At 44.6% G+C, this 16,371-nt stretch overlaps 1 protein-coding gene across 2 annotated transcripts; it reads left to right on the top strand.

Annotated features, from left to right (window-relative positions):
• Positions 1–5,239: 5,239 nt before the first annotated feature.
• carhsp1 (calcium regulated heat stable protein 1) lies at positions 5,240–11,927 on the top strand. 2 transcript variants are annotated; one of them, XM_068712787.1, is made up of 5 exons: positions 5,240–5,512; positions 8,703–8,873; positions 9,379–9,487; positions 10,153–10,275; positions 11,143–11,927. In XM_068712787.1, the coding sequence occupies exons 2-5, from the start codon at positions 8,783–8,785 to the stop codon at positions 11,303–11,305; spliced, it is 486 nt and encodes a 161-aa protein (XP_068568888.1). In that variant the 5' UTR covers positions 5,240–5,512; positions 8,703–8,782; the 3' UTR covers positions 11,306–11,927. The 2 variants fall into 2 exon arrangements, with proteins under 2 accessions (XP_068568888.1, XP_068568887.1); XM_068712786.1 differs by lacking the exon at positions 5,240–5,512 and adding an exon at positions 7,833–8,028.
• Positions 11,928–16,371: the final 4,444 nt, after the last annotated feature.

Raw genomic sequence — 16,371 nt, 5'->3', positions numbered from 1 at the left:
ATGCACAACGAAATTCAGTTGTAGCACATTTGTAACAAAACAAACACAAACAGAACAAACCGGGTTTTTGTTTTTTTTAAATTAGCATTATAAGGAATGTAAACAGCAGTCAAGTGCAGCTTGATCCCGGACCACGATGGATCCAGGTGTCTGTGAAGATGTGGGGCTCAACAGTCGCCGCTTTCATCCAGCTTATCTTTTTTGCGACCGGGCATCAGCTAGCAGCAGCATGCTGGGTAGCGGACTAGCCTCGGGTCCTGGCTGGGTTAGCTTAGCTTCTATCTCGGCTCTCCTCTCTGAGGCGGCTGAGGTTTAATTCATTCAAGAGAAACTTTGGCCTCATCCCTGCAGCCCTCCATTTGTCAAAGATATGCAGGGAGCTTGCGTAACACGCAGCAGGAGATCGTTCACTGCAAGAGGATATTAAGATGTCTTAATATCTTTTCTCCCCCAAGAAGGGAGAGCAGGTCTCCAGTTTTAGTGTCAAACCAGTTCTCAGTCGTCTAAGCTACGGTAGCCTAGAAGTACCAATCTGAGGGGCGATCGTCAGGACCTGCGTGCGCGTGTGTGTTATTGTTGCCATTTGTAGTTAAATTGTACTAACACTACTGCTACCTGATGCAGTAGGTTTACATACTATGCAAAAACGTACTCTATAAGAACATTGTAAACTTGTGGCTAGTGTCGACCGAAAATCAATCGTCAAGTGTTTAGATTATCGGCTAAGAGGTTTTAGTCCTTTTTCAAAGCTAAAGGTTTGCAATGTTCAGCCTCCATGCGTGGGGATTTGCTGCTTCTCTCTGTGTTACGCTCTCGTAATAATAATTTATTTATTGTCTTTGACTCGAGACGCTCACGTGTGAAATCTGTGTTTCTTTGTGTAACGTCTCTTTTTGGAGCAGAACTCCTCAGCTGTAGCTCTGAGGTTAATTACCAACAGAGGTGTCGTATTACACACACACACACAGAGAGAGAGAGAGAGAGAGAGAGAGAGAGAGAGATTCTGCAGGATAAACATCCACATGGAGTAAAGTTCAACTGAGCTGTCTGATGATGGCACCGCACAAGGTGGGGCAGGACACACACAAGCTCAGGTTTCATTGTAATGTGTGTGTGTGTGTGTGTGTGTGTGTGTGTGTGTGTGTGTGTGTGTGTGTGTGTGTGTGTGTGTGTGTGTGTGTGTGTGTGTGTGTGTGTGTGTTTGGAAAGCTGCATTTGTTTGCCACCCTGCTTTTCTGTCTGCAGGACCACCACAGAACACACAACCTGCGTCTAAGAAGACCTTAATGGAGCTGCACACTCTGTTTAGAGTGCAGTAATCCATTTTCATTGAGGCGCTGTCATCGAAGTTGCACTTAAAAGTCCTACATTTGAAATTCAGAGGACGTTTGTGGGTGAGTGATTGATTGATTGCCTCAACACTCAACGGGATGACAGCTAAGCCGGCGGCTAGCAGCTAACGGTGCTTACAGCGCAAACAACAGCCGCACTGTTTAGTCCTCTAGGATGCTCTCTGGAGTATTTATAAGTCCTAAGAAATTGGATAAATGACATTAATTCTTACAGCGAGACCATGTACTGTTGAAGAAAATAATTACACAATTTTCTTCATAAATTTACAAGCCGTGAAATGCATACTTCATCAATACAGCAAAGTCTGAGGTTTTGCTGCTACAAAACATCGACCAGTTGCTCATGGTAGCTGAAAAAAATCCCATAATTCTCACTTGTGGCCTCGGTCGGCGAGTTCCGAAACTTCCGTCGTCTCGCTTTAAGCTTTTCGAGTTCAAGTCACTTCCATCAGTGTGACGCGGCGTGAACTGTGGCTCACGCTTGGTGGAAGGCGTTTCTCAGTGTGCATGGGGGGGGGGGGGGGGGGGTTGGCGCTTTGTCGGTGTTGGACCACCAGGGGAAGTGGTCTTTTAGTCTGCAGTCTGAATCCCCCTGCACACATAGAAAGGGTTTCACAACCAAGTCCGGATTGGGACTTGACTGTAAGGTCAGGACTGTAAAAATGTTGAAACCAACGGGGGTCAAAGTGCCGACTGCCGTACGGTAGGAATAACACAGGTTATTGCTGTTGACAGCATTTTGTGTAACGTTTTGTTTTGAAGACATTTAGTCCCTGATCGTTGAACCTGATACTGGCAGCCCCCGTACTGCTCGAGGAACAGTTCAGCACTGTGCAAGAGGTCACCCTGACTTGACATGAGTCCATAAAGAAGAAAAGGCAACGATTCCACAACCCACCCCCGCTGTCTGAAAATGCAGCTGGGAGGGTTGTTTTGAAAGTGAAACATGGACACTGAGTTCATCTGCTACAGTTTAGAAGTGGTTCAACTCTTTTAACTCCTCTCTGTACGTCAGAAACGACTCGTCTGCTCATTCGTCGTTCAGTTCGGATCATTGGCATCTTGTCTCATTCTTGGCCAACACCACACTGAGGAGAAGAGAGCAGCCATTGTCATTTTTCACCAAGTCAGCTGCAGTGCCTGATGGGAAAAGCTCTGTTGTTGATGCTGCTGAGTAACAAATGAAGGGAGCACGTCTCTCTGTGTCTTGTTCTTTTCCTTTGCCTCAACTCTGTGTTTTTCACTCTCATTCATCACACTCTCTTATCTCAGTGTGGCCCTTCTGCCAGTATTCCCACTAAAAGTTCATTTCAACACAAATCGGCTGCAGTAAAAATGTACCGCTTGGTGAGATGGCAGTAAAAGGTGGCAAGAAGATGCCATTTCAGGTTGGTGGTCTCATTGCAAAAGGCTGAAAGAGAACCTCCAAAACAACCAAACCCCACCCTGGGCTACTGAATGGTTTCCCCTCTCCGGTGATTGCGCAGGATGAGATGCGGCTGCTTCCTCTTTTTTCCCTGCTGTATCTAGGAAGTGGTGCTCAACAGGCTGGCTTGCGACACCCCGAGGAGAGGCTCGGAGTGAGGAAAGCGGGGAGAGAGTAGCAGAAGGGACCTCGGTGTATTGTGCGTTGACTTCCTCGGACTGCAGCAAAGACGGCACAGAGCTCGTTGCATCCCACGTTGCTGCTGTTGGACTGTCGTTGAGGCAACTTGAATACAAAAACATCACCTGACAAACTGATCGACGGCTGGCAAGTCTTAATAGCAGAGTGTGGAGAGCGTGCGTCTAATGTTCTCCACCATACAAGCTGGATAAAAGGACACGCTAATTGGCAGCTATTATGAATTTCAGCTTTAAGACCGAAAGCTGGTTTTGAAAGCCAGAGAGATGTCTCTCCGTGTAACAGGAATCATTTCGCTTTGTTTAAAGTCAAAGGACTTTCATTTCCATGAACTCAAAGGTTATTAACTAAAGATGAGGCAAAAGAAAATAGTTTGATTAAAGGCTGTGCTGTGACTCCACACCTACTCTCCACTGAGTGCACCCGCATGAATAAATCAACTGAACCACCTCTTTTGATTTTTATGTATGAAATGAATCATCCATAGACTTAGAACACATAGATCAGGCACTCATCTTATATATTGATGACTAATGAAGCCAAATTTAAGGTTAAAGGAAGAACCCAGCTTGGAGCGGATCACTATAAAAGCCCTTCTATGCTTCTTGCGGTCCTTCTCCTCTGTAGTCTTCATCTCTTGTCGTAGACTAGTCTACTTGCGACGTCACGAAATCTTGAACGTGCACGGCTCGGCGCCCAGACCCTCCAAAGAACCTTCACGTGCGCGTCGGCCCGGGACGCAATTCCGCGATATCGCCGACCGCTCTAAACCACTGACTAGCATATGAAAGATGGATGTAAAAAGGATCCGCCTTGTGTGATTATGACGTCACATTGTCGTTGTAATCGGAGCGACTCTGGGAGAAAAAAAAAAAAACTTGGATGGAAGCCCTTGGCGGGGGGAGAGAACACGCATACGCAAGAAAGATCGTTTCTAGCCACAAGTTAGCCTTCTGCTAATCGTAGCCACAGCCGTGCGCGTTAAAGGAATCTCTGAAAGCTTCACAGATATGGGAGACTCTCTCATCGATAGACTTTTTGGGGATGCTTTGCAGTGTAGGCAGCTGTTGCCAATGCTGAAATATCATCCACAGAGTGAAAGGCCCTCAGTTTCTCTTTCCTATGCGTGCTTCTTGTCTCTATCAGGTGTGTCAATGTCTGGTCATTGAGTCGGCGTGTAGTGTTCGGCCAATCCGGTCTCGCTGGTTAATGTCTTCTCAAGTTTTTTTTTTAAGTAACACTATGCGGTCCCGGACAGTGAGTGACTGTACGGGACAACAAAGCCTGCTAACGTGAGAATTATTCTTCTGACGTTGACACAACTCTGGCGTCACAATCCCGGTAGCAAAGACTCCCGTGTGGTTTCTGTTTGGAACGAGCTGGAGCCCAGTTATCTGGAGCGGTACATGCAAATGGTCACGACACCTGGCGCTGCTCGTGTAAACAAGTGCGGTGGGACGGGAGGCCGCCGGTGTTGACATCACACTGTGTGTATTCAGGCCTCGCCAACGTGTGCGTGATTGAAAATATGGGACGGATTCGGCATTGACGCATGTCGGAGGGTGAGTCATCAGATTGTAGGAGAAGGACCACCTCTCGTCTGTCACACATGCATGTCGCACTGAGCCTTGCACGCACTCACACACACACACACACACACACACACACACACACACACACACTGACTTCCAAGCACACAGAGGGCTCAGTGTAACGGGCTGTTTGTGTTTAAGGTTAATGCGTTCTGCCGTCAGCGCTCGACCCCGGCTGCATAATGTGTTTAAAGCAGCTCCTCTCGTTCTTTGTGCCGGCGCATCCTCCTCAATAACCTGCCTGCAGCTGTTGACAACCACTGTTAACGGCTGCTTCACACAAGAGACACACAGTGACCGGGCGGCCATCAGCGGCCATCACTATTTTCTGACATTTTATGGATCAAACAGTTATATACAAATAATCATTATTTGCACTCGTACGCTTATGTATTTTGGATATGTTTATTCTACAATACGTGGGAGACTTTAAACCTTTTGTACTGAATGAAGCTTTTTTTTGACGTCCGTGTTTGTCTTATAGACTTTATGCAAGGAGTGGACGCAGTCACGGTCGACGTCACTCATTGGGTTTTTGGCCGTCACCATCTTGTTTTTTTGGAACTTAAAAAAAAGTGACACGAGAGGGTGGCGTTAAGTCCATTCCAACGCTGAATAAGAGTTTTTGTTTTTTTAGGCGACCAAAGCGGTAACTGGAAACACTAACGACTCCCAGACCGGACAACACTGTGGTTATGACCTGTCAATCACGAGGAAGCCAACCCCCTAAAGCTCACCCTGCTGTATGGTCTATGTCACTCTAAATGCACCATCATTTACTAAACCACCACCATGCTGTATGGAAGAAGACTTGAAACTAGAGACTGAGACCATAAACTCGAGGACTGTCCCCCTTTACAAACTGTCGTCCTCTCCTCTGTGAACGCGGCTCGAGATGAATGGATCCAGTCTCGCAGAAAGTGCCGGACTGAAACCCTAAACCGGTGAATGGAGTCTGTAAATACATTATGCAGCCTCTGCAGAGACTGTGGTCATACAGAATAATGGCCTCATCACAGTGTGTGTGTGTGTGTGTGTGTGTGTGTGTGTGTGTGTGTGTGTGTGTGTGTGTGTGTGTGTGTGTGTGTGTGTGTGTGTGTGTGTGTGTGTGTGTTGGCCTGAGAGCTAATGTATCCATGTACACATGCCCGTTAGCGTTGTGTGTGTGTGTGTGTGTGTGTGTGTGTGTCTCTCTCTCTGTCTGTCCCACTGGGCTGGTATTTGTTGTATCAGCACGGTCCCTGGCTGGTGTGGTGATTAGAAAACACTATCATGGAAAATTCCATAGTACACAGGTCGTGTGTGTGTGTGTGTGTGTATGTGTGTGTGTGTGTGTGTGTGTGTCCCTCATGTTTCTCCACAACCGTTCGTCCGATCGACTTCACGCTGAAGCTGGGTTTGAACTCCTTCTTTGCTCAACCGATCTGTGTGTTTGTGAGGAATTGTTCTGCCTGTTCTACACACAGGCACGTTATCCTGTCTGACCTCCTTTTACAGTCCGTCTGGTCTGTCCTTTATCTCCCGTGGCCCTGCTCTTTTATCTCGTCCCGTTTCTTCACCTCTGGAGACTCTTAGAGGAGTTTACAGATGATTAGGATCCGTCCTCGTCGTCGTGGAGGTTAGTGTGTGGCTGTTGGCCGGTTACACCTACAGTCTATGGGCATATCTCTGGGTTGTGCTCGTTGTCTTTTTTTGATTCTTCACAGTTGCTTTTGCATGCACGCCCTCTGGCGTTTCGGAGACTAACGCAGCGCATTGAGTATAAACGCCTCCGTTTGTGCTCGGAGCTCGGGGCTACGGCGCGAGGAAAAAAACAAAGCTGTAGTCGAGCAAAAGAAATTCAAACATTTTTTTTTGTGAATTGCCTGTTCCAGTTACTCAAATGTGAGGAATTGGACTGGCGGACAGTTTCAAGAAATTAGCATTTTCTGCTATTTTAAAGACAAAAAATGTAAAGTTGCCGCGCTCGTTGTCTGGGTTTGATTGTGTTTGGATTCTGAGAAACATAGCCGCCCAACTGTTTAGCAAGCGAATCCTTGCATGCACACATGTCTGCGTCCTCAGTAACAAACCTTGACTTAAATCCAAAAGGCGATCAAAGTTATAGGTTTTATTTTTTGTCATTTTATTCTGGGATAAACTGAAGTCAACTGCTACTTTTGAAAACAAGGACATCTGTCTAAAAAGTTACAGTGTGCTTGAAGAAACTCGTCAGCAGGAACGTAAAGTACAGCGTTTGGATTTTGTAGTTTGGCGGCAAAAGAACAGACCGTCGCTGTTGTCCTTTTTTTAAGAGTCAAAACTTGACGGGCTAAATCTGTCCTACCTTTGTCGTGTTTTCCGGGCCTCCCTCATGGATTATCTCTCGCTCATCTTCCACTTCCCGTTCCATTCTCGTCCTCCCTCCGCCTCTAAAGACCCAGTCGTTGCTCTGAACCAGCCGTTTTCTCTCTTGGCGCCCGTTAATGATTTGTGCCCGTTTTCATTCAGATCCCTTCGGTCATTTTGAATCAATAACCACGAGTGTGTTTGAGTTGATTCACATCCCCAAAATGGCCGGCACGGGGGGTGGGGATCGGGCTCGTCACGGTGTGAATAAATGATTGAAAAGTGTGTGTAAGTGAGAATGTGTGTGTGTGTGTGTGTGTGTGTGTGTGTGTGTGTGTGTGTGTGTGTGTGTGTGTGTGTGTGTGTGTGTGTGTGTGTGTGTGTGGATTGTTGGTCGTGAGCCCTGCTGCTCTCCTCTGGGCAGGAAGCATGGCGTCCAGAGAGGCTGTGATTCCATTAACCCTCCCGTCTATTGGGTTAAGATGGATCAGACGCCGTCCTGTTGAAATGACAGCATGTCGCCAGGCTCCTGCTGTGTGTAGCCGACTGCATGGAGGCTGAGCAAACCGTCCTAAACCTTTTAAATAAAACGGAGACCCACTCAGGATTAGCACTCATCTGTGGATCTTTAAAGAGTTAGTAAACATCTGTAAAAAAAACAACAACAACTGTGCACAGGACTGCATTGTGCCTGACTGAGTGTCCTTCACCTGACGGCCACAGGAAGTGACGGAAGTTCACTTTCCTTTTTTTTAATTTTATTGCTATTTCAATTTCATTTCATAGTCAGAAGGCAGTTGATTTCAAGCCCTATGCAAAAAAAACTGAAGTCAAAAAACAAGATAGCGTTAAAATGAGCTAAGTCCCGCCCCTTGAGCGCAGACTGGCCAATCGTAGCGTAGCGTTGGCCAGCTCTGACAAGGGTTCCACACCGATCCGTTTACATGAACTCTCATGCAATCGTTTCAGATTTTCTTTGTTTTTAGGAGGGTTTAGTGGATTTAGAGCTCGTCCTGGTTAAACGTTGTGTAATAGTGATACTCGTTACCCGGAGAGGTTGTAAGGAAATGTTTTATTCTTGGCCTGATGATGGAGGGAGATGAAACGTTAAGGGATCGTTTCAGTTCATCCCGTGAGTACCATGACAGCCTGTACGTCTCATAGCAATCCAGTATTTGTTGAGATATTTGTGTACCTGGTCTTAAATCCTGTTTTTGGAGACCTAGAAAATGGAAAGTATTGACTGTGAGGAGCTGACTAACCTGTTCCCGCTGCCTCCGTCATTCTCTCCTGTAATTATTTTTGTCTAACAGCCTCTCGCTCTTTCTCTCTCTCTCTCTCGCTCGCTCATGTTTTTTTTGTTTTTTTGTTCTCTCCTCTTTGATCATTATATTCGTTACGGGAAAAGTCCAATCAATGGAGGTTTTTCTTTCCTTAATTGACATAGCTTGCGTTGTCATGGCGGATGACGCAACCCCCGAGGTGAAAGAGGGGACTGTTCTCCCCGTAGCAGCGTCGGGCCTCGGCCCTCAAACTAGTGTTGCCACGGTAACGGTGGTTTTGAGAATGGCTCCAGCGGGTCACCGATTCAGTGCTTGTTGTTTCTGGGGGTGAGGTAGAGATGGTGCTTTTCAAAAAAAACTGAACAAAGACCTGTTTTTCTGTGTGTGTGTGTGTGTGTGTGTGTGTGTGTGTGTGTGTGTGTGTGTGTGTGTGTGTGTGTGTGTGTGTGTGTGTGTGTGTGTGTGTGTGAATAACGTTTGTTTGAAGACTCTTAAGTCTCTCCTCCGGCTCTTCTCTCTCCAGGTGTTTAACATCATCTTCAGTGACACACACCCCCCCCCCTCCCTCCTTCCTCCCAGCCCTTTGACTCGACCTCCTCCGTGATGTCATCACAGGCCACGCCCATCCAGGGATCACGCCCCGTGACCCCTCCGCTCACCTCCGCACGATCCCCACGTTCCCCAGCGTCACCAGGTAAAGGCAGGTTCTTTTAAGCACTGTAACCATAACCGGTCTTAAAGGCGCAGCGCGCTGATTTTAAAGATGCCTCAAGATCAGTTTACTCCTGAGCCTGTGAAAATGATTGTGCAGTATCGTCTCTAAAAACAAGGTTGAGCTTGAATGTTGACATTTTTAATAGCAAGCCTGCGTTACAAACTGGAGCGTGATATTTGCATCTAATGAAGGATGCTATCAACTTGCATTATGGGAAAGAATCCAGCTCTTTCGAAATTCATAATAAGTCAGATATCCCGGCCTCTGCTGCCTGGATATTACTTCCTCCGTCTCTTTTTAATATATATTAAGAACGATACTAAACCATTGGGTTATCCCTTCACAGTGGCAATCCTTAAGATACCAGTGGCTACCACAGCACGTGTGTTTTAATACTGTTGCAAACACTTAAAGGGACAGTAAACCGCCGTGCTGCCGCGAGTCATCTGTCACCATGTAACCCGCTGTCCTCTGTCCCGTCCAGAGTCCCTGCGTCCTCCGGCCTGCAGACACAGAGACCGCTCCCCGTCCCCCATGAGAGGCTACCTCATCCCCAGCCCCCTGCCCACGCGCAGAAACAGGACCTGCTCGGCGTGAGTGCATCCGTCAACACTGGCTCTGAGCAGCTCCCAGTGCTCTATTAAAACTACTGGACGACATGTGTCATCAATAACGATACAATCGTTTCTTTCCTTATTTGAATTGTGTTTTTTTTTAGGAAGGGAAAAAAAACACAATAATAAAGTAAAACACTTTTGATGGTTTACACCGACTTCAGAGCAGTTAAAAGGGCTTTTGGGACAAAACCAACAGGAGTCTGTAGACCAGCTGCTACACACAAACAACAAAGGGATCTGTAGCTGCCAGCATGGATCATCAATGATTTGATAATTAGCATCGGTGGCAAAGAAAATAAAAAAATTCCATTTGCTCTATGGTCGTTGCTCCACTAGTGATCCGCTAGTTCAGATGCAGACAGAGAGTTTATATTACACACCATTTATTCGTCAAACATTTCCTTCTGTTATTGAAGCTGTTTTGACAGAAACGAGTAAACGGATTGTTTGACCGTTGCCTCTCATCTCCTGAGCCGAAGGCCTGGAAGACGTTTAAATCGGGGAGTAAAAGAACGTATAAAATAAATGCCCACAAACTGTACATCGCATGTTATGGCGTTGTCGTTGTCTTTTGTTGATGCACTGACAAAGTAGGTCCCTCTCTTTCTCCCTCCCCCTCTCCCTCCCCCTCCCCCGTGCAGGACGGCTCGTGCGTCAGAGGGTCCGGCGTTCACCGGCGTGTGTAAATGCTTCTCCCGCTCCAAGGGCCACGGCTTCATCACGCCGTCCGACGGGGGCAGCGACATCTTCGTCCACATCTCTGAGTGAGTGAGTGAGTGAGTGAGTGAGTGCGTGCGTGCGTGCGTGCGTGCGTGCGTGCGTGCGTGTGTGTGTGCTGTGAGAACGAGCCTGTGTTTGTATGGGGGGGGGGGGGTTTATTAGAACTCGGCATAATGTGTTCTAATGACTGAATGAATGAATAATGAGGGCGCTGCTTTAATCACTGACAGAGTGTAAGGGTCTGTGTGGGAGTAGAGGGAAAGACACACACACACACACACACACACACACACACACACACACACACACTCACACACAGGAGCTGCAGGAGTGTGTAGGAGGACGGCAGAATATTTGATGATCTTCACCGCGGTGCCTTTGTTATGAGCCACAGGCTTTAAACCCATAAACATCAGCAGTGTTTACACACACACACACACACACACACACACACACACACACACACACACACACACACACACACACCTACTAACACTTTGAAACTGTAAAACGGCAATAAAGAAGTTCAGTTTCGATCTTCCTTCAAAAGGTTTGCAATTGGACTCGCTCGGTATGACGTGTGTGTTTTATGTTTGAAGAGCTTTCAGTTCAGTGTTGCCGTCCTCTGATTGGTGGATTGGAGTGGCGTGCGATAGAGTGTGTGTGTGTGTGTGTGTGTGTGTGTGTGTGTGTGTGTGTGTGTGTGTGTGTGTGTGTGTGTGGCTCTCTGGCTCTCTATGAACCTGGTCAAAGTCTGAGGACTCAACTGAGCACTGGTGATGCTCAGTGTATGAAATCTTTTTATTTCGTATTGTCATGCAGCAAACGGAAAATTCTTTCATCCAGATGTTTAGAACAGTTTTGGAGAATACTAAACTACACCTGTAACTCCTCCCCCTCTCCTCCCCCAGCATCGAGGGCGAGTACGTGCCGGTGGAAGGCGACGAGGTCAGCTACAAGATCTGCTGCATCCCTCCCAAGCAGGAGAAGGTCCAGGCGGTGGAGGTGACCATAACCCACCTCAACCCGGGGACCAAGCACGAGACCTGGGCGGGACGCGTCGTCAGCGGCTGAGCGCTGAGGGGGAGGGGGAGGGGGAGGGAGGTCTGAGGGGGAGGTATGGTATCAGAGTAGTAGAATAGTGGATAGTGGGATTGGGGAGGATTGAAAGTGAGGTCTGTTGGCGTGTGAAGGAGACATGACATGATGTGCTGGGGTGACTAGTAAAGGGTTAAATCAGAGGGACATATTAATCACCTCATTATGCTGAAGTGTGTGTGTGTGTGTGTTGGGGGGGGGGGGGGGGGGGGGGGGGGGGGGGGGCTTCCTCTGCTCTACCTGGGGAGTGAGTAACTGTTCTTTGGGAGACCAAAGTTTGACTGCTAAACCAATAGATGTATGATTACGGTGGAACAGTTTATCATAGTAAGACATTGTGACATTAGGGTTCCTGCTTAGGTGTGTAGCCCCCCCCCCCCCCTCCCTTTGTGTTGATGCATTGTTGTTACTTCGTTTGATCGGGACGATTCATTCCTGCTGCCTGGAGAACTTCTTCTGACGACGGCTCATCTTCTCTCCAGGAGTACAGCGTGAGCCTCCTCTACCCAGAGAGCTCACTGCTCCGTACGCCGACCTCTCATCTGCTTCATCATGTGTGGGCGGCCGCACGAGTGAATTAAAGCTTTTTCAACCGGTACGTCGTCGTAGTGGATTCTGCATTTATTCTACGTTCTCCTGTTTGCCATGTGGGATCAGATGACTTCCACTAGCGGTTTATTTCTGCTGTATTATGGAGCGCTGCAGTATTTGTTGTTCTTGACAGACTGTAAAAACAAATAATCCCACTTAGCATTTAGTAACATAAAATAATGACATTTAAGGGATTTAAATTCTGTAAATGAATGAATGTGTGGTATTTACATCAGGTACGATGTTGGTTAAAAGGGTTAAGTCAATGAAAATATGAATATCATTTTATGGCAGGTTTTTTTAACACATTTTTGTCCCCCGAGGACATCGGAATAACTATTTAAAGTGATGCACGAGGGTGAAGAGGGGTCCTAAACTTTGACTTATGAGTAAGAGAATAATCTTATCAAGTAGAACTTCAAGAAGTTTTCCATCAAGAAGCTTAAAGCAAATGTGTGACTCTTCAGTGCAGTGACTCCTGTTTTAAAATAAGGACTACAATCAGCCAATAGCTGGCCTCCAGAGGGGAGGAGTCATGGCTGCATCATGTGCACCGTCACTCTAATTGTGTCCAAGCTGCCATGCATAAGGTGAGGTTGTTCTTAAGGTAAGGTATGTGGACAGCATCAAGGCTGTCTGGCCTTCATCAGTAAACATTTTTAAATGAGTTAAAGCGTGATATAGTAACATATGAAGTGATACTCATCTGTCTATAAATGTTTGTATATTATGTATAAAAACAGTATAGGGAAGTGACTTAAAAATGGAACATTGTACTTCTTACACATTGTCAGACTTGATGTGGACGTTAACAAATCAGCTTTATGTATATATGTATGTATATGTATATATATATATGTATATATATATGTATGTGTATATGTATGTATATATATATGTATGTATATATATATGTATATATATATATATGTGTATACATATATATGTATATATATACGTATGTGTGTATATATATATATATATATATACGTGTGTATATATATATGTGTGTATATATATATGTGTATATATATATACGTATGTGTGTGTATATATATATATATATAAATATATATACGTATATGTATGTATATATATATATATATATGTATATATATATATGTGTATATATATATATATGTGTATATATATATATATGTGTGTATATATATATATGTATATATATATATATGTGTATATATATATATAGCAGGCTTAGTGTCGACATACAAACTATCAAACCATCTTCAATGCCGCACTAGTCCAGTAAACGTGTTTCTGTTTTAAATCTGAAATCCAGTGTCAGATGTTCGATGCAGTGGATTTCTCATGACCGCATGAGATAAACCTCAGTCTGCTGCCCTCTTCTGTCCACGGTTGGTTACTACAGCTCAGAGGGCATACTGTGTCTCCTGCTCACATTCATTCATCATTTTCACCAAGGAGGATACAGATTACTAGAATTAAAAATGGAAGATTAAAGGAGGAATGTCAAATACGTTACTATAGCGTAAGGGATTTTGTTAGATAAAAGCTGTATATAATTATACAAACAATTAGAAATGTCCTTAGCACTTGCATGACTATTAATACCATTATTGATACTTCTAAAAAATAATGATAATCAGTATGGATACTTGTTCTAACCTTTGGGGGATGTGGAGTTGTAATCTGGAACTGCATTATAGAACAATCAGGACGTTGATCCTGTTCTTTTGATTTTCTTTTTCAGTTTACTTACCTTACTTTGAAATGATAACACCGGAAGTAGATTTGCTATCGCGTTCAACTGAAGAACGTCCAGAGCCGTTAACAGACGTCATTAAACGGCTCTGAGGCTGAGAACGTCTACTGCAGCGTGTCACACGTCACACCATACGCAGCAGCAGTCACGTGACTGTTGGTTATCGCAACAGTTACTTTGATAAAGCTGTAATGGTTTGAATACATTAATAACTTTACCGACACTAGCGCCGTGTGTTAGCATGAATACAAATCAGTGTCGCAGTTCCTCACAGTGACCACTAGAGGACAGTAAAAACTAATTCAGTTACACTCACGTCGACAGTCAAGCCCTACGAGCGTCAACGCACTCGATACTACAAGACACTGCCATTTCCGGTGAAAAATAGATTTTAAAATAAAACGAAGACTTTTCTTACTGTTTAAAAAAATACTACGCCTCTGCAGCAGTTAATGTGACGATGGCAAGTCAATTGATTTATCTCAGTTATTTGCTTTTGTTGACCTTGTGCACCGTCGTGTCAGCATAGTGTACCAGTTCTGTTGGTTTCACATATTTGTACACACATGAAAAACAGCTGCTTATGTTGTCAATTAATTTCTCATTTGTCACTCTAAAAAGTCAAACCAAAAGCAAAATGTAAAGCACAGTGATGAAAAGTATCTCAGTACATTTACTCCCTTTGCTTAAGCATTTTATACGATTTTATTCTACAACTTCACTATATTTTAGAGCGGGATATTTATTATATATATTAGAAAAGTTGTTAGCAGTGACACAAAAGAGACGTTCCCCCTCTGAACTTCTCAGATGTACTAGTACTGCCAGAAAAGTATTGAGTACATAGCATGTCAAATGCAGTATGCCAAAAAATACCAGGATGTTCTTCTACAACATCCGGTCGCATTTTGCAGTATGCAAGCCAGCATTCTTTTACAATACTTTTCTTGTCCCACAATCCTTTGCAGCAGCTATAAGAGCAAGAGGGTGAAAGTAGCATGTCCCAATAGATTGCATGTGTGTACTTTTTAAAGGACTGCTGCAGTGTGTACTAAAAGTTAAAAGAAAAAGTATGCGATTAGGAGCAGTTAATGTAATTATTTTTATTATTATTACTCTCGTTATTATTTTTAAAGTTATTTCTTTTCTATTTTTTTATTTTATTTTATGCGGGGCAATGGTGATACTGTTTGTACGTGTCATAATCCTCGTAATAATAATACAGGATAGCGTTCACAAGGGGACAATTTTCTGCAGAAAATGTTACCTTAGCGCTTTTACTTTCAATACCAACTTAAACGTAGGATTTCTTAGAGAGCAGTTTGTTTTTTATATATATTGTTGTGACTTTTACTTGAAAATGCATTGTGGTGTCACTAAGTACACTAACTCAACACTTTACCACATGATTGAACTTCTCTCTCCACATCACCACTAGCCTACTGTAGTAGTAGTAGTAGTAGTGGTGGTAGTAGTGGTAGTAGTAGTGGTAGTAGTAGTGGTAGTAGTAGTAGTAGTGGTAGTAGTGGTAGTAGTAGTCGTAGTAGTAGTGGTAGTAGTAGTGGTAGTAATAGTAGTAGTGGTAGTAGTGGTGGTAGTAGTAGTAGTAGTAGTGGTAGTGGTAGTAGTGGTGGTAGTAGTAGTGGTGGTAGTGGTAGTAGTGGTAGTAGTAGTAGTGGTGGTAGTAGTGGTGGTAGTAGTAGTGGTGGTAGTAGTAGTAGTAGTAGTGGTAGTAGTAGTAGTAGTGGTAGTAGTGGTGGTAGTAGTGATAGTAGTAGTCGTAGTAGTAGTGGTAGTAGTAGTAGTAGTGGTAGTAATAGTAGTAGTGGTAGTAGTGGTGGTAGTAGTGGTGGTAGTAGTAGTAGTGGTAGTGGTAGTAGTGGTGGTAGTAGTAGTGGTGGTAGTGGTAGTAGTAGTAGTGGTGGTAGTAGTGGTGGTAGTAGTAGTGGTGGTAGTAGTAGTAGTGGTAGTAGTAGTAGTAGTGGTAGTAGTGGTAGTAGTAGTAGTAGTAGTAGTGGTGGTGGTGGTGGTGGTGGTGGTAGTAGTAGTTGTAGTAGTAGTAGTAATGGTGGTAGTAGTAGTAGTAGTAGTGGTGGTGGTAGTGGTGGTAGTATAGTAGTAGTGGTAGTACTAGTAGTAGTAGTGGTAGTAGTAGTGGTAGTAGTGGTGGTGGTAGTGGTAGTAGTGGTGGTAGTAGTGGTAGTAGTGGTGGTGGTGGTAGTAGTAGTGGTGGTAGTATAGTAGTAGTGGTAGTGGTAGTAGTAGTGGTAGTACTAGTGGTAGTGGTGGTAGTATAGTAGTAGTGGTGGTAGTATAGTAGTAGTGGTATTGGTGTAGTAGTAGTGGTAGTATAGTAGTAGTGATGTAGTAGTAGTTGTGGTGTAGTACTACTAGTAGTAGTAATGGTAGTAGTAGTAGTGGTAGTAGTAGTAGTAGTAGTGGTGGTAGTGGTAGTAGTAGTAGTAATGGTAGTAGTAGTAGTGGTAGTAGTAGTAGTAGTAGTAGTGGTAGTGGTAGTAGTAGTGGTGGTAGTAGTAGTAGTAGTGGTAGTAGTGGTGGTGGTAGTGGTAGTAGTGGTGGTAGTGGTGGTGGTAGTGGTGGTGGTAGTGGTAGTAGTGGTGGTGGTGGTAGTAGTAATGGTGGTAGTATAGTAGTAGTGGTAGTACTAGTGGTAGTGGTAGTAGTAGTGGTAGTACTAGTGGTAGTG

Source organism: Cebidichthys violaceus, unplaced genomic scaffold, assembly GCF_023349555.1.
Source record: "Cebidichthys violaceus isolate CVI_PGR_0920_01 unplaced genomic scaffold, fCebVio1.0.p SCAF_172, whole genome shotgun sequence".
Lineage (NCBI taxonomy): Eukaryota > Metazoa > Chordata > Actinopteri > Perciformes > Stichaeidae > Cebidichthys > Cebidichthys violaceus.
The sequence above is the reverse complement of the archived record's forward strand: the minus strand, read 5'-3'. Positions and strand labels throughout refer to the sequence as shown.